This window comes from Equus przewalskii, chromosome 7, assembly GCF_037783145.1.
Source record: "Equus przewalskii isolate Varuska chromosome 7, EquPr2, whole genome shotgun sequence".
Classification (NCBI taxonomy): Eukaryota; Metazoa; Chordata; class Mammalia; order Perissodactyla; family Equidae; genus Equus; species Equus przewalskii.
The window spans coordinates 20,643,772-20,671,392 of record NC_091837.1 but is presented as its reverse complement, the minus strand read 5'-3'; the positions used below and the strand labels follow the sequence as shown (position 1 = coordinate 20,671,392).

The window sequence follows — 27,621 nt, the reverse complement described above, 5'->3', positions numbered from 1 at the left end:
ATTTTTCCAGAAAAGGCAGAAAACCGGATTTGTGTCTGATAGCCCCTGATTTTTTAAATGCCAGCAATGAATTTAAAAAATATGTTGTTCAACCACCTGAGCTCCAAATAAAGCGAATGGGAGGCTGCTGGTGTGTGACCTCAGGCCTCCTGAGCTTTCACGGCACTGCATCGGGGAGAAGCTGAGGACAAACTGATAGTCCCAGAGCAGGGGCTGTGGGCAGCCTGCAGCCCTGTTCCTCCTGGAGTTCTCGCCCGCCCCGAACCCCTGCGTGCAGCCGTGACCCACACGCCCCCGCCCTGACGGGTGACGTGTCCACCGCGGGCATGGCAGCTTCAGGTCTGGGACCAAGGGTGGCTGCAGCCCGGTCTAACTTCCTACCGAGGCTAAAGGGAGGAGGGGTTATATGCTGACACCCCGGACCGCGTGCTCCCAGCATGGAAATGGACACGCGCGCAGCCAGCAGCCCTGCGTATAGTGAGGTTTATTCGTAGCATGTGGTTTACAATGGTTTTTGGTTTTGAAAAAGCGTTAAAGCCACGAATCACAGGGCTCCCCATTCTGGTGGCTTCCTGGGCGGCTCTCTGGGAGGCGAGGGGTGTGGTGAGTGCCCGCGGCGGGGGGCCGGTCTGGCGCTCATTTCTTGCCCTTGCCCTTGCCCTTCTCCTTGCCCTTCTCCTTGTCCTTGTCCTTGCCCTTCTTCTTGCCCTTCTCCTTCTTGTCCTTGGCTTTGCTCTTGCTCCGCTTCCTCCTCTTGGACCTGAGCAGGGAGCGGACCAGGTAGCCCTTCCACACGGCCTGGATGACGGTGGCCGCCCGCACCATGCGCACCAGCTCCTGCTCGGCCTCCATCCGCTTCCTGGAGTTGATCTCCTGCTCCGCCCGGATCTGGTTGAACTCTTCCATCAGCACGTCGTGCTTCTGCTTCAGCTCCTCCAGCTGGGCCTTCTCCTCCTTGTAGACGGAGTCTAGTTCCTCATACTCGTCCTGGGTGGGGGTCAGGGGGTGGGGGTCACCAGACACAGAGCTCTGCCTGCCACCCTCTGCACGCACCCCACCCTTCCCAAGGGCGCCTCTGCCCCAGCGACGCCCCACGCCAAGCCTGCCTGCACCCGGGGCCAGGGTGGAATGAGAGGTGGTGGGGTCTGTGCTGGCTCGGGGGTGGGGCCCGACTGGAAGGACGGCAGGAGCAGGAGAGAACACAGCCTAGGGGGCAGGGACAATGGGCTTCAAACCCCCCACTCGGCTGAGCCTGGAGGGCTTCACCTTTCAAGCCTTCCCTTTTCCTCAGCTGAGACATGGGGGCAATTCCAGACCCAGGGTCGGGGGAGCTGTTTCCAGAATTAAGTGACAGGATGGACACGATGTACTGGATGTGGTGCCAGGCACATGGGAGGGACTTAAAAAATGCCAGCTGCAGACACTGACGCCGTCTGTGCCACAAAGACACGCAGAGCAGAACTTTCTCAGGAGACGGAGTCCCACAGTCCTTCCTTATGTCTGCCTACAGTCTCTCCTGCTGTAATTTACACCTGTCTCCCTCCCCCCCTTCCACTAACACGTACCAAGCGTCTACCAGAAGGAAGCGCTTCCAGAGGACACGGAGATGAGTAGACTCAGTGTCTGCAGACAAGGAACCCAGCACCCCCCCAGGACCCAAGAAACAGGGCATAGGCTGCCCCTGTCGCCCCTCCCTGGAGACAGAGTGAGGCCCGGACTCGCCCTCTCTGAACGCACAGCTGACTGGGCCACTCAGGCTGAGCTCCCCTCCAGAGCTCGCCAGGCCTTCCCGGCCCTGAAGTGGGGGCCGTGGGCCACCGCTGTTATCACAGAGCCCGGGGAGGGCTTGAGGGCACGCCATTTTGTAGGCTACCATTCCCTGAGCACCTCCTCCAGGCCATCTCCTGTGCTGGGTACAAGTTCTCGTGACAAGGGGCCTCAGTGAATCCCCACAATGGTCCCAGCACCGGTATCACTCACCCTGTTGATCACCTGCAGAGACGGGCTCAGAAAGGTCAAGTCCCTTGCCTAAGGTCACACAGCTGGTGAGTGGCGCTAGAGGAGAACCTTCAGATGACAGTGGGGCCCTCTTCCCTGATGTACCCCAGCCCCTGGGAGGCCCCAAGCACTCAGTGGGAACTTCCCGAGTGACAAGGGAGTGGTGGAGGCAAGCTCGTGCCGAGACTGTGGGGGATGTGCCCTGGCGGCAGGAGCTGAGCGAGGAGGGGACAGACTATGGGATGTGGACACTAGATGGAGCCAAGATCGTGGGGCCCAGTGTCAGCCACTTAGTGGCTCACAGCTTCCGGCTCCTTCCTCCTTCCTCTCCCCTCACTGCCCTAGGCTAGACAAACCCTTGAGCCTGAGGAAGGGGCTGGGAAGCCTCTCTGGGGAGGCCCTGAACTTGACACAGACCATGGACCATCCTAGAGCTTCTCCTCCCATCCCCCTTCCCAGAGGATCTTGGGAAATACACTGGACAGACAGTTATGCAGCTACAAATACCTGCTTCTCGCCCATATCCATGTCATATTTCTGGATCCAGTTCTCGATTTCCGTCTCCACTTTATATTTCTTCTAAAAAAATTCAGTTAGTCAGTGTTCGATGGACTAATATCAACCATAAACAGCACTGAGCATTCTCTGCATCAGCAGGCCCGGGGGGCGGCGGGGAGGCTCCTGTACACGCCTCGCCGACCGAATCCACACGAGGTTGGTTCTCCCCCGTTTCCCCGGTGAGGAAACTGAGGATCGGATGTGCTTGCTCACTTGCCCACCATCACAGAGCCGATAGGCAGTAAGCCTGGACATGAAGCCAGCAATCTGGCTCCAGAATATTCTACATGGAGGGAGCAGCCGGTGCCAAGGTCCCTGAGGCGGGAACAAGCTTGCAGTGTTTAAAGAACAGAAATCGAGCCAGTGTGGCTGGAAAGAAGTGGCCAAGGAGGAGCGTGGTCCCCGTGAGGTGCGAGTGAGAAGCCCTGTCTCCAGGGAAGGAGCTTGGATGCTGGCGTGAGGGAGACGGGAAGCCGCTGGTGGATTCAGATGCAGTGGAGGGACGTGATCTAAGTTTGTTTTTAAAAGATCAGCTCCCATCCATACCATGGAGTGTCATTCAGCCATAAAAAGGAATGAAGTGCAAGTAAAGGCTACAAGGATGACCCCTGAAAACGTGATGCCAAGTGAAGGAAGCCAGTCACAAAGGCCACGTGTTGTGTGATTCCATTTACACGACGTGTCCAGAACAGGCAAATCCGTTGAGACAGAAGGTAGATTCGTGGGTGCCAGGGGCTTGGGGAGGAGGGAAAGACTGGGGGGAGAAACTGCTTGATGGGTGCAGGGTTTCATGTCGAGGTGATGAGAATGTTCTGGAATTAGACAGAGGTGGTGGTTGCACAGTATTGTGAATGTGCTAAATGCCACTGAATTGTTCAGTTTCAAACGGTTAATTTTATGTTATGTGAATTTCACCTCAATTAAAACACAATCAGCTCCCTAGTCCTACAGAGCAAGGGTTTCTGGGCGCGTGGCTGGGCTGGCTGCAGGGCGCCTGTGAGCCCCCAGGACTCGCCCGCTGGGACGTGTGCACGCAGCTGGGCCTTTGGATGGTCCCGCGCCCTCCTCCTCGGGGACGTTTCCCTGGGTGCTGGAGCAGGCCTGCCGTGGACTGAACCTCCCTCCGCCCCCTCCCCTGCCCTGGCGGCTCCATTGTCCCTGTCCTCCCGCTGCCCCAGGCACCTTCCTCAGCGCCTGCTCCGCCTCCCGGTTCTCCATGACCAGGCTGTGGAACTGCGAGCGCAGCAGCAGCAGCTCCTGCTGGATCTTGGCCACCCTGGCCTGCGAGGCCCGGAAGTCCGCCTTCTGCTGCTTCTCCGCCTCCTGCTTGGTGCGCAGCAGGCTGCTGTCCGAGAACCTGAGCACCTGCTGCAGGTGGTTTTTCAGTTCTTGGATCACAAAGTTCTCCTTCTCCACCTGCGCCGGGAGAGCAGAGCTGCACTAATACCCACATGGCCTCCGAGGAACCAGCCTTCACTGCACGCGCCCTCGGGGCGGGCCAGGCTCCCTGAGGCCTTGCCGCCCCCAAACCTACCCCCACCCCCTGAGGGAGACAGGGACAGCCTGACTACTGACGAGGAAACTGAGGCCCAAGGGGGTCAAGTCGCCTGTCTGGGCTTGTGCACCCGAGGCAGGATTTGAAGCCAGTTCTGTCCAACGCGGAGCCCATGTTCTTGGCATCCCCCTCTATTTCTTGGCATGAGTGAAGGGTGCAGGCGGGCCGGAGGGAGCCCGCAGGAGAGGTGTGGGACAGCAGCGACCCTCCTGCCCGGGGAAGTGCCCAGTTGGCAGAGACCCGTGGTGTGATGCATGAAGGGGGGAGGTAAACGTACACCACAGGGATTGCCAGCGGCTCTCCCCTGGGGACCTGGCTTGTCCCCTGCCCCCAGTCGGTCCTCAAACAGCAGCTGGGGAGGAGGATGGGGCTGCTTCATAAATGAGCAGCAAATGCTGATCACAACGCTAGAGTCCACTCTGAATGCAGCAGCGGGGCTGTGATGGCTTCTGCCGGCAGCCTGGGGCAGGGGTCACCACAGCAGGGCCGCAGGGGTCTGAGCTCACTTCCTGCACACAGGGAGCGGGAAGGAAGGGGCATCTTCGGGCAAGCCTATCCCGTGGGCACGGCCCCATGCTCTAGGTGCAGGCTGTGAGGGCAGAGGGTACTGTTAGCACTCAGAGTTTCCTGTGGACCCCACACACCTGCAGGGTGTCACCTCCTCCTTTGAACTGAGGTCCAATGGCGTGATGAAATTTGTCTGCAAAAATGGAATTTGACCCCAGATCTGTCCAACTTGGAAGCCCCAAGCTGGTTCCACCACCCAAATGGGACGAGCAAAGCCACTCCGGCCCTCTCCTTGTCCCTAGGTGCCATCTCTCCAATCTATGAGTGGCCTGCCCTGGCTGAGCACCCAGGAGCCTGTCATCTCTCCACTCAGCTGATAGTTACTACAACCCCCTTCTGTGCCAGGCTCACTGGGGACACAATGGAGGGCCAAAAGAGACAAAGCCCCTGTCCTCTTGTGGGGAGCCAGACCCGAATCAAATAATGGAGTAATCACCCAAATTTTTATCAACAAACTGATGAATGCCTTCAAGGACAAAATCAGTAAGAACATAAGGAAGGGGGGAGCTAGTGCCCGGGGCGGCGGGGGTCGGGGGAGGGCGCACATGACTTCCAAGGGCCTTGCTATTGTATCTGTCCCAGGGGGATGAAAATGGATGTGCGTGTGGCAGTGCTGGCCGGCTGGCCCCCGGGATCTGTGCAGAATGTTCGCTGGGAACGTGGCCCCAGCTACAGACCACCTTTCCCAGCATCTCTGGGTGTTGCCATGGACTGCACCGTATACTACCTCCCACGTCTAGAGGGCAGGACCAAGCCCGCTCTGCCCCTTCTGGCCTTCCTGCTGGCTGGACCGGTGGCCCCATGATGGGGAAAGCCGGAGCAGCCATCTAGGCCCACAGTTAGAAGTCCTGCGTGGGGACAGCCGAGAAGGCAGACGGAAGGAGCCTGGAGCCTGACCGCTTTACGAAGCAGAGCTTCCGTGCCGGCTCCAGCTTTTCCATTAGCGAGAGATACACTCCCATCTTGGCAAAGCCACTATTGCTTTGAGTGTCTGCTAAAGCAGCCAGACCTACACTTAGACGCCACCTCAGAGGGACTTTGCAAGACTTTAGTGGGAATATGTATGTGAAGCATAATACATACTATGTGTCCCCAAACGGTTATTATTTGGCTGGGATCATGTTATCATTTCCCTTCTGAAAAATTCTTCTGGAGCCTGCACCTGTCCCACCTGCCCCTGGCCCTCAGGACGAGGCCTCCGAGGCCTAATCTCCCTGATCTGCCTCCCTCCCCCACCCCTCAGGCCTTCTTTCCTCCCTCTGGCTCACTGGCACTCTTTGCATTTCTGAACCAGCCAAGCTTGTTCCCATCTCAGGACCTACGTACACAACACCCTCCCCTGCACCTGGAACAGGGGTCTGCAGAGGAAGGCCCATGGGTACCACATCTGGCCAGCCACCCGTGTCTGCGAATTCGGTTCTAACGGAACGTGGTCCACTCACTGACAGAGCCTTTACGGCTGCTTTGACACTATCATGGCAGAGCTGAGTTCAGCAGTTGCAACTGAGATTGCCTGGCCTGCAAAGCCTAAAGTATTTACTATCCAGCCCTTTGCAGAAAACGTTTGCCTACCCCTGGCCTGGAAGGTTCTTCCCAACCTCACTTGCCTGGTTCACCTTCTCTCATTGTTCATGTCTTGGCTTCAACATCCCTGACCCTTTTTGTCTAAGTTCAGTTCTCCTGCAACACGCCCTTATAGCATCCTATCCTTACCCTTCATTGTACTTCTCAAAACTGTAATTAAATCAGCTCTTGAGACCTACCTTCCCCACCATGAACTCCATGAGGCTTGGACCAGGTGGGCTTATAAGACCTGGCACCGAGTAAGTGCTCAAAACAACATTTGCAGAGTAAACGAATGAAAACAGCTCTCTAAATCACTGAGGGAAAACCCAACTGCCAAAAGACTTGGGCTCCTTCCGTAACTTGACCAAAACTGGGAAGCGCTACCTCTGCGTCCCTGTTCTTCATGCTGGCCGCCAATTCCCTTTCAAGGTCATTGATGGTTTCCTGGTTCCTCCTGTTCTGTTTCCTGATGTCCTGTATGAACTGGGCCTTGTCTCTGGCTTCCATGGGGCTGGTGAGGAGCTTCTCAAACAGGAAGCCCCGCAGCTCCATCAGGCTGTCGACGAGCCTCTGGGCGCCTGCTCTTCGGCCCAGCATCTGCGTCTGCAGGAGGCTGGCCGCCTGGGGGTTACTGAGCAGGAGTCTCAGGGTGTTCTTGGTGGACTCTCTGACCTGCCTCTTCAGCGGGAGGAGGGCAGACTTCTGCAGCTCTATGGAGAGGCGGCGCTCCCAGAGCACCCGCTCCTCCTCCAGCTCCTCTTCCTCCTGCACCTGCCTCTCTTTACGCTGCAGGTAACTCACATTGTCCAGGAGGAGCTGGCACAGCTCCTCATGCTCTCTCACGGCCTTCATGATGCCCTCTCCCAACATCCTCTCCAGATCCTTGTCGCCGGAGGCCACATGTGACAGCAGCGTCACCAACTGCACCTTGTGGATGGTCTCGTCCAGCACGGACATGATCCTCTTGGCCTCGATGGTGGTAAGTTTGGTACTAGATGGGACCAAGAGGTTTGGCGGTGAGGCTGGCTTCTTGGATGGCTCTGTCATCAGCCTTATTCTGTTGATGTCAGGGCCTTGGTGGAGGGGTTCCACGGTGAGGACGTCTAAAGCCATTTGATAAGCAGCCTTGCTTGTCTTTGTACGCCCTGGGAGGTTGAGACTTTGGGAGACTAGATGGGTCTCCTGCTTTTATTATCCCCTAGGAACCCTAGAAAGGAAGGGGTAAGCAGTTAGCAGAGCCGTGCTGACATTGGTAGGGCTGGTGTGGCCACAGCAGCCGTTGACTTGACGGGGAGAGTTCATCTCAGGCACTCTGCAGCTTTACACAGAGCCTCTCGCTGGAAGTCATTTTTAGCTTTGTGACTGGGTTGGGGCCACAAGGGTAGGAGGACCAGCTGCAGAGGCGGGTCTCAGGCCCATGTGTCAGGCAGGGACCAACAAGGAATGCAGACATCACGCTAAGTATTTAAACACAGAAATCGGGTTACACTGTTGATGGAAGAGCTGAGAGGGCAATCAGGGGAAGGTGAAGCCACCACGGGAGGAGGAAGTGGTGAGCATGGGGATCAGGGTCACCTGGGGGAAGCTGGGACCACAGCCATTTCCTGTCCAGGAGGAGCTGCTGCCACTGCTGGAAACACAGGCCAAAGCAGAGAGCGGGGGAGAAATACTCTGGTCTCTCCCTTCCTCCCGCCGTCCAATCTCACACCAGCGCCTCCCACTGGCCAAACCGAGTGGGAAACCAGCTGACAAGGGGCCTGGGCGGTGTGGCCTGCAGGGGTCAGCAGTCTGAGACACAGAGCCGAACAGGGACAGAGCAAACAGTGGCGCGAGAGCAGACAGGATGAGGACCAGTCCAGCACACATGCGCTGATTTTTAAGTATGGATTTAAAAAATCGGAGTGGGGATGAACAATGACTTCAAAATACTATATTTAAAAACTAGTTTCACTAAATGCAATGCTGTATCCTGGATTGGATCCTGAAACGGAAAAGGGACATTAGTAGGAAAACTGGTCAAATCCAAGTCAAGTCGATAGTTTGGTTGAGAGCATTGCACCCATGTTAATTTCCTAGTTTTGACAAACGCATTGTGGTTATGTAAGACGTTAACATCGGGGGAGATGAATGAAGGGCGTGTGGGAGTTCTGTACTATCTTTGCAACTTTCCTGTAAATCTACAATTACTACAAAATAAAAGGCTTACTTAAAAGACTGTTTCAGAAAAATTTATGGCAGCAACCAGAAGTCAAGCATTTATGTTGCCTACGTGACTCAGGGGCTAAGAATACCAGCTTTGGAGCAGCCCCACTCGGGTTCAGATCCTTGCTGGGGGACCCTGGGCTGGTTCTCCAATCCCCCTGGGCTGGGCTGCCTCGGCCATAGGACAGGAACCCTCAGATCTGATAGGAAATTTCTGGTACAGGGCCTGGACACTGAGTGCTCAATAAATAACAATGAATATTATTAGCCCAGGAAAATTGAAATCCCAAGTCCAGGACGTCGGTGACTTCCCAGTCTGAGTCTCCGGGCCGGCTGGAGACCCGGATGTACCTAATGAACCCTACTGCTCAGCACACTGTGGGACGATGGACCCCACCCAGCTCCTTTTTTATCCCTTGTCTCGGTGACGGCAATTCCGCCAGCCTAGTTGCTCAGGCTGGAAACCTGGGTGCTGCCGCACGATTTTCCTTGCCCCCACACCTAGTCTGGCGCCCCGCTCTCTCTGAGTGCTCTCTCCTCGAGAGCTCCCAGGCCGTTCCCCCTCAACAGCCTCTCTGCCAGAGTTATGACCTTGCACTCTCTCCCTGGATGATTAAAGAGCTTCGTAACTGGTCTGCTTCCACCTGCTCCCGCTCCCTGCGATAAAGCTCACCCCTGGGGTCATCTGTCCGGGTATTTATTGAACCCCTGGGGATATAAAAGAGATGCAAGGGCTGGTCCCTGTCCTCTCAGAGTTTATAACCTGGTCTGAGATATGAAACACGCACACACGAAGGCTCAGCAGCTGTGGAAGGAAGGGGACAAAGGTGTAGTCACACAATAGGTCGAGATGATGACCAACCTTCAACCCCAGAGTGGGGACTTTGGAGTTTATCTTACAGGAGATTGGGATCAGGAAAAGTGTAACAGCAGAAAATCAGATTTTTTAGAAAGACCTATCATAATGGATGATTTAGAGAGAAAGGGCTGGTGGCAGCAAGGATATTACAAACCTTGGGATTTTATAAACCTTCCACCTCAGGGCCTTTGCACACACTGTTTCTTCTTCCTGAAACACTGTTCTCTTTCCTCCTTGTCAAGTTAACTCCTTATACTCAGACCTTAGTTCAAGTGTCCCTTCCTCAGGCAACTCTTTCCTGGGCTTCCAGGCTGGGTCAAACTCTCATAAGGTTCTCATAAGGCCACACCCCTTTGTGGCAACTGTCCTAACTCTGTTCCCTCTTGCTTGCTTATACTGTAGAGGCTGGAAATACTTAATGCTTACCTTCTCAGACTCCTTTACAGCTAGGGGTGGCTATAAACACAGTTCAAGACAATGAAATAGAGAAGTTTTCTAGGGGTTCTGGGAAACTGGATAACTTCTTGATGCAGAAAGAAAGACATTGTTGGCTTCACCTCCATTCCCTGAATTTGGGCTTAATGCTGGAGCAATGGCAGCCATTTTGTGAACAAGAAGAAAAAGTTAAGAGAGTTACAGGAATGCTGCCCCTGATGTCATTGAGCCACTGGGCCTTCCAAGTGTCCATTATCTCTCACCCAGATGACTGTGATAACCTCTTCACTGGTCACCCTGCTTCTGCCCTTCTGCCCCACAGTCTCTTATCACAGCAGCCAAAGGGATCGTTTTAAAACGTCAGATCCTTTCACTTCTCTGCTCAAAACCCAGCTCACAACAGTTGATTGTTAAGATTGTAAGATGTCTGTGAGCTGGTTGTTAAACCATTGGTAGCTTGAAATCAGCCATGGTGGGAGTATTTATGCAATGGAAATTGGCAAATACCACAAATCAGCACCCCTCCCCTCCAAACCAGTTGTTACCAGCACACCACCACTTACAATGCTTCCCACCTCACCCAGAATATAAGCCGGAGTCCTTACAATGAGCTAGAAGGCCCTACACAATCTGGCCACTGCTACCACTCACTCTTCTGCACCTAAATTCATCTTTTTGCTGTTCCTCGATTGTGTCAAACGTGCTCCGACTTCAGACAGGGCCTTTGCACATGCTGTCTCCCCCATCCGGAACATTCCTCTAAGTATCTGCAAAGCTGCTCCCTTGCTTCCTTCTCTGCTCAGATATCAGCGTAGCAGTGAGTGCTTTCCTGACACCTTCACAAAGTATAAACCCTCTCCTCCTGCCTGTCCCTCCCTCTCATCCTGGCTCCTTTTTCTCCAGGTGCAGCATCACATCAGACATCTCTACATGGGCCTGTTTGTTTATCGTTTGTCTTTCCCCCTCCCCTAAAAAGTAAGCCCCAATGAAGGTAGGAAGGTAGGAAGATGCTTTATCTGTTTTGATCACTGCACTGTTTCCATACCCAGCACTGAAAAAAACGGAGCAGCCTCCTGGGGAGAGATCCGCTGGGCGGCTTATGGGCTCCCGGCGCCCGTTGGGTTTTCCTACTCTGCGGGTGTGAGAGATGTTTGGAAGAAACAATCATCAGGACTGGATGAGTGAGAGAGAGTGCTGAGTCTGGGTGAGTGGGAGACAAGGGGGTGGCCTTGCGGAACTAGGGGAATTGGGAGAAGTCTGGAATGGGGGACAAAGAGCTCAGCTTTAAACTCGTTGAGCTCCAGCCGCCATAACTGGAGCAGACAGTGGACAAGGATCCTCGCCTTCCCGTGATCCATTTTCTCTTTGTCAGTGATGGCACCACATATTGTGCCACACACATATTGTGATGTCAGACAGTTGTCCTTGGAGGAACTCATCCTCTCTCCCACCATGTGTAGCCTTAGTGGGCTCGCCCATCGAAGAACCCAGCTCTCGGGCAGCCCCAGTGACCTAGTGGTTAAGTTTGGTGCGCTCCACTTCAGTGGCATGGGTTCAGTTCCCGGGCCTGAACCTGCACCACTTGTCAGTGGCCATGTCTTGGTGGTGGCTCACATACGAAACAGAGGAAGATTGGCACAGATGTTAACTCAGGGTGAATCTTCCTCAGCAAAAAAAAAAAAAAGAAAAAAAGAAAAAAAAGACCCCTGCACTCTGCCTCCTAGGAATCCTGAAGAGGGACTCATGGGGGGGAAGTGGTGGGAGCTGATTCGTGCCAGTGGCCAGCTCCTGGAGATGCTGCTACCAAGATCCCCAGAGCTGCCTTGGCTGCTGTGCTTCCGAGGCTCAGTCCTTCAGCTTTTCCTTCACCATGTTGCTTAGTCAGCATCCGTTTCTGTTGCTTGCAATCGGAGAACCCTAGGTGACAAAATATTCTAGGCAACTGACAACGCGAGACCGGGGGGCTCCTGGGAGACCTTGGGGATGGAGATACAAAAGCGAGGGAGAGGCAAGAGAAAGCTGACACCACTAAAGTTATCTTCAGTTCACCAAACCCAAGAGGAAACAGAGAGAAGAGGAGGGAAGCAAAGAAACATCTAGAGTGACTACGAACAAGGGGGAAGGGCGGCCAGGGCAGGTGCTCAGGATGCTCTGGTCCTCAGCCAGGCAAGACGGATCCGAAATTAGAAGCCCCTGGGAGCTGCCACTGAGGCGAGAAGGGCAGCATCTTGCATCTGTCTGACTGAACCCACTTCCTGCTCCCATCAATCTCCTGAGTTCCTTTAAGGCTTCTCCTGAAAATAGTGCTTTAGGGACGGGCACGGAGCTTCCGCAGCCTCTCTGAGGATGAAGGATCTTTGCCCCACGGCCGCAGGCTGAATGTGAACAATGTTTAATGAACACGCTTCTCCCCATTGTCCCCCAAAGCTCTCAGGCATAAATCAAAATGCCTGAATTCTTCAGAGGTGGCGGCTTGAAGCACAACGTTATATGAGATGTTTCCAATTTGCTTTCAGCCAGATTACCTCTTTTGCTTTAAAGGGCAAACTTGTTTTCTTTGATTATAATGACGCTCATCACTTCCTGACAGCTCATTTGGGTGAACAAGAAAAAGCCGGCGGAACTAGAATCGGGGCACATGCATCCGACTCTTGAGGACAAAAATCACGGGACAATCTCTTTTCCTTAAATTCTAATATGATCATTTCACGTCCTTTTTAATGCCACCAACCTTAATATTTAAATCATTTCCAACTTAAGCCTCTCCTTTAAAAATTCCTGCCCCGAGAGTGAGGCAAGATGGGTAATGGATGGGGAACTTGAACTGGATCTTCCCGTTATTTGCCATTAATTCTGCTGATGAATTTTATAAATGGAAATATATCTTTATCATGCAAATTAGACCCTGTCTTCATTCAGATGGGCTTGCTGGATATTTTATTACTTTCTCTTTCAGAACACTTTAAAAAAAAAAAGGTTTGAGGTAAATTATATTTTTTCCCCCTGGGGAGAAAACCCAATCCTGATAACTACCCCGCAAACCCAACACTGGGAAGTGAAGTCAGAGGGTGTTAAAAAACCTGGAGTATGTGCAGGGGGGCAGCTCATTTTAAGAGATGCCATTTTAATGTTAGCTAACCCTTGAGAATTTCTACGTGCTAAATGCCGTTCTAAATGCTCTACACGAATTAATTCGTTTATTCCTCACAACAGCCTTCTGAGGTCGGTGCTTTTACTGCCTCCATGTCACAGACGAGGAAAGGGAGGCAGAGGGAGGTTCGATGCCTGTCTTGGTTCATAGCTAGTAAGTGACAGACCAGGATGGCAGCCCAGGTGGTCTGTCGTGAGAGTCCATACCTGCAACCACCGCTCTGTCCAGTCTCTCCATCTTCAGCTTGACTTCTAAGGTGGACAGAATGCAATGATTCTTTGCTGGTCCAGTTTCAATGAACCCTGTCAAGGAGAGACCTGGGGAATAGATGTGTTCCAGTTCTTAGAGCATTCAATCCACTCAACAGCTACAAATACAAATATTCATATTTGTCATTACATCTATGAGCATATATATACCAGACTGGACCTGCCTTTCTTTCTGCTGTCACACACCATTCCTGCTGGTGTCGTGTTCCTACAGGCGCACCAGGATTAGTCACAGCCTGCAACAATGGAGCTGTCACTCCATCCCTTTCTCCTCACTTCAGAAAGCTTATCAGAATAGAAGTGAGAGTGAGTGAATTATTTAGGGTAAGCTTTGAATCATCTCTCATTGATTTTTATATCTTTGAGTCAAGCATTCACATACTTTGGAACGTATTACCAGCGGATTACCAAGACCCACGTCATAAGTGATCACGACTCAGAGGTCACTGGCAGCGTGATGCCAGCCCACAGGGGCAGAGCTGACGGGCCAGGAAGGAGCCTCGAGAGGGTCAGTTCTGACTCAGCATTGCCCAAGTCTCTGGCACTTGCGAGCCATCTTTGTCATTTCTGCCAAAGCTAAAGGCCAGGCTGTACTATTATTGACTCAGATTTTTTTCCTTTAGGTATACTTTGATTCTTAAGGACTTTTCATTAAAAAGGGAACTTTATGTCTGCACTGTAACTGGAAAAATCTGTATCGCTTTCCTTAAGCAGAAGGTAACAATGTCTACATCCTGATATTATTTCATTCTAGCTAGATACTGTTACCCAGGAAAGATGAGTCTGAGACCAGATCTCTGCTGTTAAAAGGCAAGATTAGCAAGTGGTAGGGAGATGCTATAGACATACTAACAGAAAGAGAGAGGAGACAAATTACTCATGTCAGGAAGGGGCCATCACTACTGGCCCCACGGACGTTAAAGACAATAAAGGAATATTATGGACAACTCTATGGCCACACATTTGATAACCTATATGAAATGGCCCAATTCCTTGAAAGACACAAGCTACCAAAACTCACACAAGGAGGAATAGAGAACTCTAATGGGCCTATATCTACTAAAGAAAGTTGAATCAATACTGAATAACCTTCCAAAACAGAAAGCACCAGGCCTAGATTATTTCACTGGTAAATTCTACCAAAAATTTAAGGAACAAATTATACCAATTCTCTACAATCTCTTCCAGAAAATAGAAGCAGAAGGAATACTTCCCAGCTGGTTCTATCAGGTTAGCACTACTCTAATACCAAAACAGACAAAGACATTACAAGAAAGGAAAACTACAGACCAATATTTCTCAGGAGCATAGATGCAAAAATCCTCAAGAACATATTTGCAAATTGAATCTAACAATCTATAAAAGGAATTATATACCATGACCGACGTGGATTTATTCTGGGTCTGCAAGGCTGGTTCAGCATTCAAAAATCAATTAATATAATCCATCACACCAACAAGAAGGAAAGTCATATGATCATATCACTAGATGCAGAAAAAATCCAAATACCCATTCATTTTTGACAAAATCCAGCACCTATTCACGACTTTTTAAAAAAGCCTCTCAGCAAACAAGGAATAGGGTGGAACTTCCTTAATAAAGAGCATCTACAAAAGAACCTGCAGCTACCACCATACTTAATTGTGAGAAACTAGACGTCTCCCCTCTAAGATGAGGAGTAAGGCCAGGATGTCCCCTCTCACCACTCCTGTTCCACATTGTAGCAGAGGTCACAGCTGATGCGATGAGACAGGAAAAGGAAATAAAACGTATACAGATTGAGAAGGAAGAAATCAAACTATCTTTGTTTACAGATGACAAAATTGTTTATGCAGAAAATCCCAAAGAATCAACAAAAATACTCCTGGAATTAGTAATCAATTATAGCAAAGTTGCAGGATATAAGGTTAATATACAAAAGACTTATAACATCAAACTGAGGCTTTCTCATTGATGTAACTGGAATTAAAAAAGACTTTTTAAAACATTCTTCAGCACAGACTTCTCACCACGGGGCTGAAGTTTATTTAGAGCCACGATCTGTCTCAAACCAGATATGGCTGAATGAACAAAACCAACTAAACACATTCTCCTTTGGTACCAGCCTTCCACTGAAAATTCACAGCACATGTGTTCCTAGGCAATTTAAGTATTTCTTCACTGATTCTTAGCTCCAGTTGATACTCTGTGCCTGCCTAGCTCCATTCTTGGTACTTCTCATGACTTGACAAAAAATGCTGTTTTCAGCTTAGTTGTGAGAGAGCTAAGAACGAATGGTGGAGAGTGGAAAATACACTTGGAGGTAGAGATGGCAGAGAGAAATTTTCACAAGAGATGGAGCTCATGATCTTTATTTTCTACCCTAGTGAAAAAGTTGCAATTTCTACGTGATTGCAAATTGAATAAAGCCATGTTGTGGACTGCACAATTTGCATAGCTGATTTCATGTCCTTTTGATGGTCCCGTCATGTTTCTGAGAGGTCTGATTCCCACGCACCCATGCCTCCAGGCCCTAACACTGTCTGCTTCCTCCTTCCCCGATGTTCTTAGGACTCAAAGCCGTCCTTGGTGGGTATGGGAGTCCTGGTCGCTTAGTTCCGATTCCACCACCTACTTGCTTGGTTAATAGGCAGAGGTTTTGCCTTTGAAGTGGTAGGAATTTTCCTTTTGGCCTCAGGAAGATCCCACTGGCCTGTGAACCACACATCTGGCTTTCTTCAGGAGAAATTTATAGGCTTAATTTCAGCCTTCCAAGTCTAGCATGGGGAAAGTGCGGGGCTGGAAAGGGGCAGAAAATTCATGATGAAGACTACTGTCCTAGCCACTATCGCACAGTGGGAGCTTGATGAATCACTGTTGAACAAACCAAGAGATGGCAAAGCCAGCTTTACCAAGAGGCCTGTTTCCCCCAGGGAGATGCTGGCATAACAGGATAATGTTATTTCACAAAATATGTTATGTCCTGAGTTAGAACCAGAAAATAATGCCATATTTTAATAGCGAAAACTGGGGGCCAAGATTTGGCCTATGTGTTGTTTCCCATCCCTGTGGCTTGGAATTTTAAAATAAAAGATTTAAATCAAATTTGTGTTTTCTTTTTCATAGTTTAGTTGGGTTTTTTCTATCACCACTTTTGGACTATCACTCAATCCTCTCTTGTCCTTTTTGCGAACCCATGTTTTGTGGATTGTATTTGGTTTGCAAAAGATTCCCAGGCTGGAGCCATTGCAGAGAAGGCCGGAGGCATTAACAGACGGGACCTCATCTGCGGTGATGGCTCTGAGGCCGCAGGCTCCAGTTTATCCAGTGCTTTGGAGACAGAGGACACTGGGTAGCGACTGAGGTTGGGAGAGAATGTGCTCCTGGGGACAGATATCTAAGCTGCCGGTTACAATGAACAGCTCACTACCCGCCACTGGCCACAACTATAGCCCTGGGCAAATCCACTGGACTTTCTGGGCCCTCATCTCTGAAGTGGAAAAGAAAAACAAGAGCCTACTGCACGGTGACTAAGTCTGTGGGTTCCGGCGTCAGACAAACCCGGAGTCCAATGCCAGCGGATCACCACTTCCTCACTGTGTGGCTCTAGGCAAGTCGATCAACGTCTCTGAGCTTTGGCTTCCTCATCTGTGAAGTGGGGACAGTAATGTAACACAAACTGGACACAATTGCCGGGAGTATGAAATGAAGCGCTGGCTCAATGATGTTTAGCTTTTATTACAACTTCAAAAATGATATAATTTCATCTTAACATTTGGATCCTTCTTAAAATACAAGATGTGATTTTCCTCAAAATAGTGTATATGTTTTTGTGCAGAAGGGTTTATAAAGAGCCAAAACGGAAGCACTGTTTACTCCTTTTTACTATATCTGTTTTACGTTTTGCTGGTTTCTATATCATTCATGCTTTTCTGTTCATGGTGGAGGAGGACAGAGATCCCGCAAACTACTTGCCATTTTTCAGCTTCCTGCTCCTTACAAATTATTTCATGACGATTCTTAATTCCTCTTTCGGTTACAGCGTAGCTTTGGGGGTGTTTATTTCTGGTTACATCCCACTGCCAAGGGGATCGCTTTGGTCTTTCAGACAGAAGGAAGAAGTTCCCAGCAGTGAATTTAGATTCTTCTAAAATAAACTTCCTCTACTTAAAAAAATATATTTAAATCATAACCTTATAAAATGCAAAACACTGGCTTTTCCTGACTGACAGATTATGTGGAAGAAGTGTCTTTTTTAAACCAAGAGCTGTGTCCCTTTAGAGAGTGAAATCAACTCGCCCATTAAAAATAAATGAAAGAGAATAGAAAATATTAATGTGTGTTGCATGTAGTAAGTATTCACTCGTAATTAAACACTTGTGTGCTGGGGCCAGAAGGAAAATGTATTTCTTTGTCTGGTCTGTGGCTAAAGAAACAAGCTGTGTTTGAAAGACCCCAAGTTAAAGGGATTTTATCGGTGAAGGACATAAACTGCCATTATTTGCGAGCTGAGATCAAGGAGATGCTTTTCCCTGATTCTCTGTGTTTCAAATGATCTCGATTTTTATTCACTTTTGTTTTCAGTTCCAGGGAAAAGGGGTGTGTGTGCATGTGTGTGTTTAGTGTGTGTGTAGCATTTGTCCTGTATGAAAATACCAGTAGAAAGAGTTTCTCAGTCTCTGCACTAGTGACATGTTGGGTCAGATGGTTCTCTGCTGGGGGGCTGTCCTGTGTGTCGTAGGACGTGTAGCAGCACCCCGGCCTCCACCCACTCGATGCCATTGCACCTTTCTTCCATCACCTCTTCTGACCAGTTGGAAACAAAATGTCTCGAGACATTGCCACATGTCCCTGCTGGGGAGGGCAGATGCCCGTGGCTGAGAACCGCTGTTCTAGGCCACAGGGGGCTTGCACGCCCATACGCCTCCCGCGTGCCCATCCTAAGGCCAGCGCTCCATCCAGGTTCATAGGAAGGCTAGTCCGAGTCTAGCCCAGCGGCGCTCGACAGGCTGACCTCTGTGCCATCTAAGGCCACCATCAGTTACAGAATCAGGATGAGAGGCACCAGCTGGGTGTCGGGAGACCCGGGTGCATGACTCTGCCCTGCCTGGGGCTCTTGGAATACGCCTGGGAAATCCCTCAGCTCCCTGGCACCTGGGGATCTGGCACCTGTCCTGGCCACATCAAAAGGGAGCTGGGTGGAGGACGGATGACTCAATCGGTGGGAAAGCCCTTTGGAGAGTTAAACCCCTCTTCAAAGGGGAGAGATTATTATACGTCGAGGCCTAAATCAGGGGGTGCATCGGCCTCAGCACCCTGAGCTCTCCCAGGGAGAAAGGGGGTGCGGGGAGGAATTAGCCATCGAGCAGGCAGGGAAGACCAACCCTTTAATTCAGCTTTTCAGCGTAAGCTGAGTGCAAAGCCCAAGCTAAAACCCCGGGCTTGACATCTGAGCACGTCTGTCTGGAATGTGTTCCCGAGGGCTGCCTCGCCCAGAGGCAGGGCACAGCTCCGTCTGGGATGCCCTGGGCAGCCTGTCCAGCCAAGGGAGGGACACTGATGCTATGACATCCAGCTGCTGTCCAAAGGCTGTTTCAGGCTTTCCAGGCGGAGGGTGCGGTCTCGGGGCAGATGCTACTAACAACCTTTTTACATTCAGACAAGGCATGAGCAGTGACCTCAGAACTCACCCTTCTCTCCTGACTTTCCCACCATTTCCCCTACTTGCCCTGGTTATCCGGTTGGTTATGAGTCTCACTTCCTCTCGATCTCCCTCCAGGGGGACCAGGGAGCAAAGCAGTCGCCCTGAGTTGATGGGTTAGCTCATGCAGCCTCGGCAGCTTCCCTCATTGCTTCCGAGGAGGAATCGAAGGCTCCGGGAGGTGTCTTAAGCAGGGAGTGCGTGACAAGACCAGATCTGCAGCGGGGAAATTGTGGCCAAAGGGTTGGCAGGTGCGAGATGGCAAGAGGATCAGGTTAGGAAGGCTGTCACATTGTCCAGGGAAGAGGCCAGGGTGGCCTCATCTGGGTACAAGGCAGTGGACAGGCTCCAGAAATACTGAGACGGTAGAAGGAATGGGAGGAGGCAAAGGATTGGATGTGGGGAATGAAGGGGAGGGAAGAGTTAAGGATGATGCCCAGGGTTCTGGCTCAGGTTACTGTTTGGATCCTTGTGGTATTCACCCAAAAGGTGAAGACTGGAAGAGAAGAGGGGCTGATGGGTTGGGGAGTCTATTGATGCTAGAACATGCTATCCATTTACCAAGTCTTGAAACTACGGGGCTGCGCGTGCCCAGAGGGGCGCCCCTTCCTATGTCACACCAAGGCACTGCACAGACCAGCAGCTGCCTGGGTGGGACAGCGACGAGAGATGTGCGGCAGTGATTGGACATCCGGAGTAGAAGTCAAGAAAGACCCGGAAAGGAGACACAGGAATGTGAGAGCCGTCGGGGACTAAGTGCATGGTACTTATCACAGGTGTAATTATGTTCCCCACAGCTCTACTGAGGTATAATCTACACACCGTAAAATTCACCCACTGTAAGTGTACAACCCAAATGACTTTTTCGTAAGTGTATAAAGTCATGCCACTTCAGCACAAAATTTCCCTCACTGTCCAGGATTCCCATGAGCTAATTTGCAAACAATTTCTGTTCCTACCACATTTAACTTTCCTGGATAAATCACCTAAATGAAGGCACAGAAATGGATTCATACAATACGCAATCTCTTGCATCTGACTTTTTGGTTAGCACACTGGTTTTCAAGCAAAGGGGCAACTTTGACAGGAGACACTGACAATAATTTGGAGCTATATTTGGTTGTTACAGTGGGAGAGGGGGCTACTGGCATCGAGTGGGTAGAGGCCAGGGATGCTGCTAAACATCCTGCGGCACACAGGACGGCCCCCACAACGAGAACTATCTAGCCCGAAATGTCAATATTGCCGAGGTTGAGAAAACTTGACTCAGCATAATGTTTTTGAGGTTCATCCATGCATCAGTATTTTGTTCCTTTTTATTGCTGAATAGTATTCCAATAGTGTTCCATTAGTATCCCATTGTGTGGAAATATCACAATTTGTTTATCCATTCACCTGTTGAAGGACATTTGGGTTGTTTCCAGTTTTTGGTGATTATTAATAATGCTGCTAAGAACATTCATATATGTCCTTGTGTGGACATATGTTTTTATTTTTCTTAGGTTGAATCCTAGGAACGGAATTGCTGAGTTGCATGGTAATTTTATACTTAACTTTTTAAGAAATTGCCAAGAAATATTTCAAATTGGTTGTACCATTTTATGTGCCCACCAGCAAACTAAGAGAGTTCCAGTTTCTCCATATGTATACTGATACTTGGCAATGGCTGTCTTTTTGAGTTTTAAATATTTATTCAACTCTTTTGCTGGTTTTAAAAATCGGGTTGTTTGTCTTCTTATTGAGTTGTAAGAGTTATTTATTTATACATTATCAGATATAGCCTTTTATTAGATACATGATTTGCAATTATTTTCTCCTTGTCTATGGCTTGTCTTTTCATTTTCTTGTGAAAATGTCTTTTTTTTTTTTTTTTTTTTGCGGAAGATTAGCCCTGAGCTAACATCTGCCTCCAATCCTCCTCTTTTTGCTGAGGAAGACTGGCACTGAGCTAACATCCATGCCCATCTTCCTCTACTTTATATGTGGGATGCCTACCACAGCATGGCGTGCCAAGCAGTGCCACATCCTCACCCGGGATCTGAACTGGCGAACCCTGGGCCGCCGAAGCGGAACGTGCACACTGAGTTGGCCCCGTGAAAATGTCTTTTGAAGCTCACAGTTTTTAAAAATTTTAATCAAGTCCAGTTTATCAATTTTTTCTTTTATGGCTCATAATTTGGTGCCGTATCTAAGAACTCTTTGCTAAACCCCAAATCATGAAGATTTTCTTCTGTCTTTTTAAGAGTTTATAGTTTTAGATCTTACATTTAGGCCTATGACCCATTTTGTGTTCATTTTTGTGTGTTGTGTGAGGTAAGAGCCTCAGTTCATTGTTCGGCACATCCAGTTGTACCAGCACAGTTTGTTGAAGAGACTATCTTTTCTCCACTGAATTGTTTTGGTACTCTTGTTGAAAATAAGTTGACTGTAAATGTAAGGGTTTATTTCTTGTCTCTCAGTTTTGCTCCACTGACTTATACGCGAATTCTTAGGGAGATGCCACATCGTCTGGATTCTGCAGCTTTAGGGGAAGTTTTGAGATGGGATAGTGTAAATTTTATCCCAACTTTGTTTTTCTTTTGAAAACTGTTTTGGTTATTCTAGGTTCTTTGCATTGACGTACACTGTGAGATCTTCTTGTCAATTTCTACAGAAATGCCTGCTGGGATTTTGACAGCTGTTGTACCGAATCTACAGATCAATTTGGGGAGAACTGACATCTTACCAGTGTTGAGTCTTCCAAACCATGACATGCTTCTCCATTTATTTAGATCTTTACTTTTCTTAGCAACACTTTGTTAACTTTATTCTAGGTATTTTATTCTTTTTGATGTTATTGTGAATGGAATTATTTTCTTAATTTCATTTTCTGTTTGTTGCTAACATATATATTTAAAAATGTATATAAACACAATTGATTTTTAAATATCATGACCTTGTTAAATTCGTTTATTAGTCCTAGAGCTTTTTGTGAATTCCTAAGGCTCTTCTACATATAGCATGACGTCATCTGTGAATAAAGACAGTTTTACTTCTGCCTTTCCAGTCTGGATACCTTTAATTTCTTTTCTCCTCCCTCATTGCACTGACTAGAACCTTCATTCAGTAAAGTGTGTTTTTTTTTTTTTTTTTGAGGAAGATTAGCCCTGAGCTAACATCTGCCAATCCTCCTCTTTTTGCTGAGGAAGACTGGCCCTGAGCTAACATCCGTGCCCACCTTCCTCTACTTTATCCATGGGATGCCTGCCACAGCATGGCTTTTGCCAAGTGGTGCCATGTCCGTACCCAGGATCCAAACCGGCAAACGCCGGGCCGCCAAAGCGGAACGTGCGAACTTAACCGCTGCGCCACTGGGCCGGCGCCTCAGTAAAGTGTGGAATAGAAGTGATGAGAATGAGCATCCTCGCCTTGTTCCCAAACTTCGGGAAAACCAGTATGTATGTGTTAACTGTGGGCGTTTGTAGATGTGCTTATCAGGTTGAGAAAAGTCCCTTCTATTCCTAATCTATCGAGAGTTTTTATCAGGAGTGGATGTTGGATCTTGTCAAATGCTTTTTCAGCATCTATTGCTATGACCTGTGATTTTTTTCACCTATTCTATTAATATAGTATATTACATTAATTGTTTATCAAATGTTAACACATTCTTGCATTTCTGGAATAAATCTCACTTGATAATGGTCTAATCCTTTTTATACGTTGCTGAATTCGGTTTGCTAGTACTTTTCATCTATGTTCTTGAGGGATATTGGTCTGGAGCAGGAGTTGGCAAATTCTTTCTGTAAAGGGCCAAAGGGTAAATATTTTTGGCTTTGTGGCTGTATAACCTCTGATGCAACTACTCGCCTGTGCTGTAGAGCAAGAGCAGTCATAGACAATATGCAAACCAATGGGCGTGTCTGTGTTCCAATAAAACTTTATTTACAAAAGCAGGTGACAGGCCACATTTGGTCTAACCCTTAGTCTGACGTTTTCTTGTCATGGGATGTCTTTGTCTGGCTTTGGCATGAGGGGTAATACTACCTTCACAGAACGAATGGGAAAGTGCTCCCTCCTCTGTTTCTGAAAGAGTTTGTGAAGGATTAGCATTATTTCTTCTTTAAGTATTTGATGGAATTCACCAGTGAAGACATCTAGCTCTGGGCTTTATTTTGAAGGAAGATTATTTATTTCTAATTCAATTTCTTTACTTGTTATAGGTTTATTCAAATTTTCTCTTTCTTCTTGAGTCAGTTTTAATAATTAGTTTTTCTAGGAATTTGTCCATTTCATCTAAGTTGTCTTATTTTTTAGCATAAAGTTGTTCATAATATTCCTTTATATTTCTCTTAGTTTCTGTAATTCTGATTTGGGTAATTTGTTTCTTCTCTCTTATTTTCTTGGTCAGTCTAGCTGCATTTTCCTGATGTACTGACCTTCCTCTCAATATAAAATGTCCCCCTCTTTGCTCTAATAACATTTCTTGTTTTAAAATAAATTTTGTCTGATAGCAACATAGCCACTCCAGGTCTCTTATGGTTACTGTTTGCATGGATTCCAATTTTTCACTTTCTTCTTCCTCTTCTTTTTTTTTTTGCTGAGCAAGATTAGCCCTGAGCTAACACCTGTGCCAATCTTCCGCCACTTTATATGTGGGTCACCACCACAGCATGGCTGAAGAGTGGTGTAGGTCTGCACCCAGGATCCGAACCAGCAAACCCAGGCAGCTGAAGTGGAGTGCACTGAAATTAACCACTATGCCATGGGACAGGCCCCTCAATTTTTTACTTTCAACCTATTTGTGTCTTTGAATCTAAGGCATCTCTTATAGCCAGCATACAGTTGGGTCTCACTTTTTTTATCCAGTCTGACGATCTCTGCCTTCTGCTTGAAGTGTTTTTTTCCATTTACATTTAATAACTCACATAAAATTATTCATATGGTTGGATTTACGTCTGCCATTTTGCTATTGTTGTTTATTTTTCTCATCTCGTGTCTTTTTTTGTTCCCCTGTTACTTCTTTACTGTCTTTTATAGTATTAAATATATTTTAGCCCACTATTTTGACTCCTTTGTTGATCTTTAAACTATTTTTTTGAGTTATTTTCTTAGTGGTTGATTTAGGGATTATAATGTGCATCTTAATGATCACAATCTATTTTAGAATAATACTAAATATTTTCTATTTGATAAGTCATTGTTAGCCTACCATTTTTAAATTCTGTAAACATGGTTTCCTTTAGTTCTTTGAACACATTTATAATAGCTTCTTTGAAGTCTTTGTCTGCTAAAGCCAACATCTGGGGACACACAGAGACAGTTTCTATTGACTGCTTTTTTTCCTGAATATATTTACATGTCCTTGTTTCTTTGCACATCTCACAATTTTTGTTGAATACTGGAAATCTTAGATAACATTTGTAGCAACTCTGTGTTCTGATTTTTTTCCTCCTAATGATTGTTGTTCTTCTTACTGTTTTCCTTGGGTGTTTGGTAAGTTACGTCCCGTTTGGTAAGTTACTAAATCTGTCAAGTTGGTCTCCTCCACCATGTGCAGCTACAGATGTCTCTGCTCAACTTTTTTTCTTATTTTTTATTTTATTTTATTGTTTTGAGGAAGATTGGCCCTGAGCTAACATCCGTGCCCATCTGCCTCTACTTTATGGGTGAGATGCCTGCCACAGCATGGCTTGATGAGCAGCTTGTAGGTCCACACCTGGGATCCAAATTGGTGAACCCTGGGCTGCTGAAGCAGAGCACGTGAACTTAATCACTATGCCACAGGGCCTGCCCATCTTATTTTTATTTTTAAACCTGGCTTCCTAGGGGTCACCCCTGTGTCTGCACAACTTAGAATTCAGCCAAAAATTGGTCAGGGGTTGTGCTCAAACACTTTGAGCCAATAAGGCTTCCGATGTCTGCTGGCGAGTGCAGTCCTTGTTCAGGTCATTTTCCAGTCTGCCTTGACTTTTAGTTTCTGCCGGACGCCCTCGTGTCTCCTCTGCTCGTCTACACAGGCTCCAATGGCCAGGGACGTGTAAGTGTCTGGGGCTGGTCTGGTCTCTGCTACACATGTGCATAACCCCTGGCCAACCAGAATATGTAGATAGCTTATCTACGGCTCCCTCACTTCCCAGAATTCTAAGTCCACTATTGGCCCCAAATAGGATTGCAACTGTGGACTCCTGGAGCTGCTGGTCTTCCCTCTTCTCTTGCCACCAAGATTATCACTTTAGCCAACAATGCTCCAAATCGAGTGAGCCCCATCAGACAGTGACAGTGAAGCTATTGGTTTTCATGGGTTACTTGTCCTGGTTGAACTATCATACCAATAGAACGAAGGGTGGGGAAATTGGTAAGTACCCAATTGGTCAGCCCCAGGTAGGGACACCACAAACTTAAAGTTCCGTAGTTTTCACGAATAAACACTCTCAGTTTGTTGTATGCCTTTGGTTGGTTTTCAGAGTGCTAATATAGCACTAGATAGTTTTGTCCACCTTTATAGTTGCTTTTTTTTATTGCGGTAAAATATACGTAACATAAAGTTGGGAAACTTGTAACCATTTTTAAGTGTACGGTTCAGTAGCATTAAAATTGTTCCAGTCACACTATGTGTAACCATCACCACTATCCATCTCCAGAACTTTTTCGCCATCCCAAACTGAAACTCTGTATCCACGAAACACTAACTCCCCATTCCCCCTCCCCCCAGGCCCTGTCAATCACTATCCTACTTTCTGACTCTATGACTTTGACTATTCTAGGTACCTTATATAAGTGGAATCATCCAATATTCATCCTTTTGTGTCTGGCTTATTTCACTTGGCATTATGTTTTCAAGTCTCATCCATGTTCTAGCATTTATCAGAATTTCATTCCTTTTAAAGGTTGAATACTTTTTTATTGTATGCATACCACATTTTGTTTATCCATTCATCAATCAATGGACTATAATTGCTTTTCAAGGAGAGGATTTGTTGATGTCCTCATTCCATCATTCTGGAAGTGACTCTCCACATTCATTCATTCAAATACATTCAAATCTAATTTTACATTTATCTGTCTGTTATTTGATTAATGACTATCTCCCACATTAGACAAGCTCCATGGGGAGGAGAAATGAAGTTTTTTATTAGTTGCTCTACCCCAGCACCCAGTAGTAGGCACTCAGTAAATACTTGTTGAATATATGAATATTTAAGAAATGAAATGAGATAATTCTCTTGGAACTACTTTAAGGAGGAAGAGTAGTTTTAGAAAAAAAAGTTGCTATTATTTAATGAGCACTTACTATGTGCTGGGATCCATGCCAAGCTCTTCACTGCCTCACCTCATTCAGTCCTCACAACAAACCCTTTGTCTTAAGTATATACAACGAAATCACATTTTAAGGACAAGGATGGGAGTTAAGTTCTAAAGTTAGTACAAAAGGCAAAAATCGGTAGAATCAATATGACTCAATTTAAACACTCTGTCAAGTGAGACGTCGTTCATTGCCTGCTCAGCCTGGAATGTGTATGGTCGTTGGGTAGAATGGTAGGGGACTTATAAACCGCCCTCTCACTCCCGTCACCTATGTTTGACTTGAAATGAGTTAATTCTGATGTGACTCCACTTGACTGGTATCATCCACGTTTTACGGACAAGGAAGCGGGACCACGAAGTGAACACGTGGAGGGGCAGAACAGAGGTGGAGACACCGAAGAGGACGTGCAGTGGTCTTTGCAGGTGGTCGAGAGGGAGGTCCAGACCGAGGCGGCGGCTGGGGAGCAGGGTCCTGGGGCGGGGACAGGATCGCCGGGCGGGCTACGGATTCCTCAGGGAACCAAAGGATAGCGGGCTAGACCCCATGCCACATCTCCCCCTCATCGCCAGCCCTTCCCCAGCTGGTCACTCACCTGCTCGCAGAGCGCCTTGTTTCTCTACCCACAGTTACCTCCGCCGTACCTGCGTTGCTAGGTTACCCGCCAATCTCAGAGGGCGGGACTCGGCACTGACTGACTTTCCTTTTCACCATTCAATTCCCTGTTCCTCTCAGTTCGCCGCACCTCCTGAGGCCTGACCAATCAGAAGCACCGTCTCTCCAGCTCTTCACCAATTGAAAGACTCGAGACTCCCTCTGGGTCGGGCTGAACGAGTGAGGCGGGGAGGTTGGGGGGAAGGGGCGGAGCTTATTAAGTCCCGCCCCTTCACGAGGAGGCGGGCGGGGAGTCCTACAACGCCAGAGGGCGAGAGCTGGAGAAGGACGTGAGGCTTGGCCAATCATAGCCCACCAGGGCAGCCTAGATAGCCAATAGGCCGTGGCGAAGGGGAGATGGGGCGGGGCCGGCGGAGTCGGGGGGACGGTAGGGCGGCGGATGCGAGCGCTGGCGCAGCTGCCGTGGTGGCAGCGGCTGAAGTGGCGGCGGCTGCGGCGGCTGCAACCGCTCCGGGCTCGCGGCTGTGGCGGCGGCGCCGGCGGGCTGGGCTGCGTGGTGCGGACCCCGGCGCGGCCCGGGTTGCTGGGGCGGCGCGTGTAAGAATCCGAGGGGGCGAGGGCTGGCCTGCCTGCGGGGGCAGGGGTCAGAGGACGGAGGGCGCGGAGTGAGGGGCTGCGGCCGGGCGCTGGGGTGTGGGAGGCGGGCGGGGCGGGCCCAGAGGGGCTGCGGGGAGGTCGTCGCCGCGCTTGTCTCCCTCCAGCCCAGGCTCGGGCTTTGCACCCCCTCTCCTCGGCCCCCGGCTTCCCGGGGCGACCCCCACGCGGGAGACCGCGGCTGGAGCACGTGGAGCCGGATCCCGCACTTCTCTCCCCTCCCCTCCCCT

At 48.8% G+C, this 27,621-nt stretch overlaps 2 protein-coding genes across 7 annotated transcripts in view; one reads left to right on the top strand and one right to left on the bottom strand.

The window, feature by feature from the left end:
• Positions 1 to 466: 466 nt before the first annotated feature.
• IQCD (IQ motif containing D) lies at positions 467 to 27,332 on the bottom strand. 5 transcript variants are annotated; one of them, XM_070628833.1, is made up of 6 exons: positions 26,718 to 27,002; positions 13,098 to 13,208; positions 6,629 to 7,451; positions 3,739 to 3,972; positions 2,506 to 2,577; positions 467 to 987 (listed from the first exon to the last, which is right to left on the bottom strand). In XM_070628833.1, exons 3-6 carry the CDS (start codon positions 7,355 to 7,357, stop codon positions 637 to 639), a joined length of 1,386 nt encoding a protein of 461 aa, XP_070484934.1. In that variant the 5' UTR covers positions 7,358 to 7,451; positions 13,098 to 13,208; positions 26,718 to 27,002; the 3' UTR covers positions 467 to 636. The 5 variants fall into 5 exon arrangements, with proteins under 5 accessions (XP_070484934.1, XP_070484937.1, XP_070484935.1 ...); XM_070628836.1 differs by having other exon boundaries at positions 2,506 to 2,574; positions 26,718 to 26,845; XM_070628834.1 differs by having other exon boundaries at positions 13,098 to 13,193; positions 26,718 to 26,768.
• The window catches only part of TPCN1 (two pore segment channel 1), a 60,354-nt gene continuing 59,860 nt past the window's right edge, over positions 27,128 to 27,621 (top strand). The window contains exon 1 of one of the 2 annotated variants that reach the window (XM_008534515.2): positions 27,128 to 27,334. The gene's annotated coding sequence lies outside the window, so the exon portion shown is untranslated. The remainder of the gene's footprint in view (positions 27,335 to 27,621) is intronic. The other variant, XM_070628828.1, reaches the window with a different exon arrangement.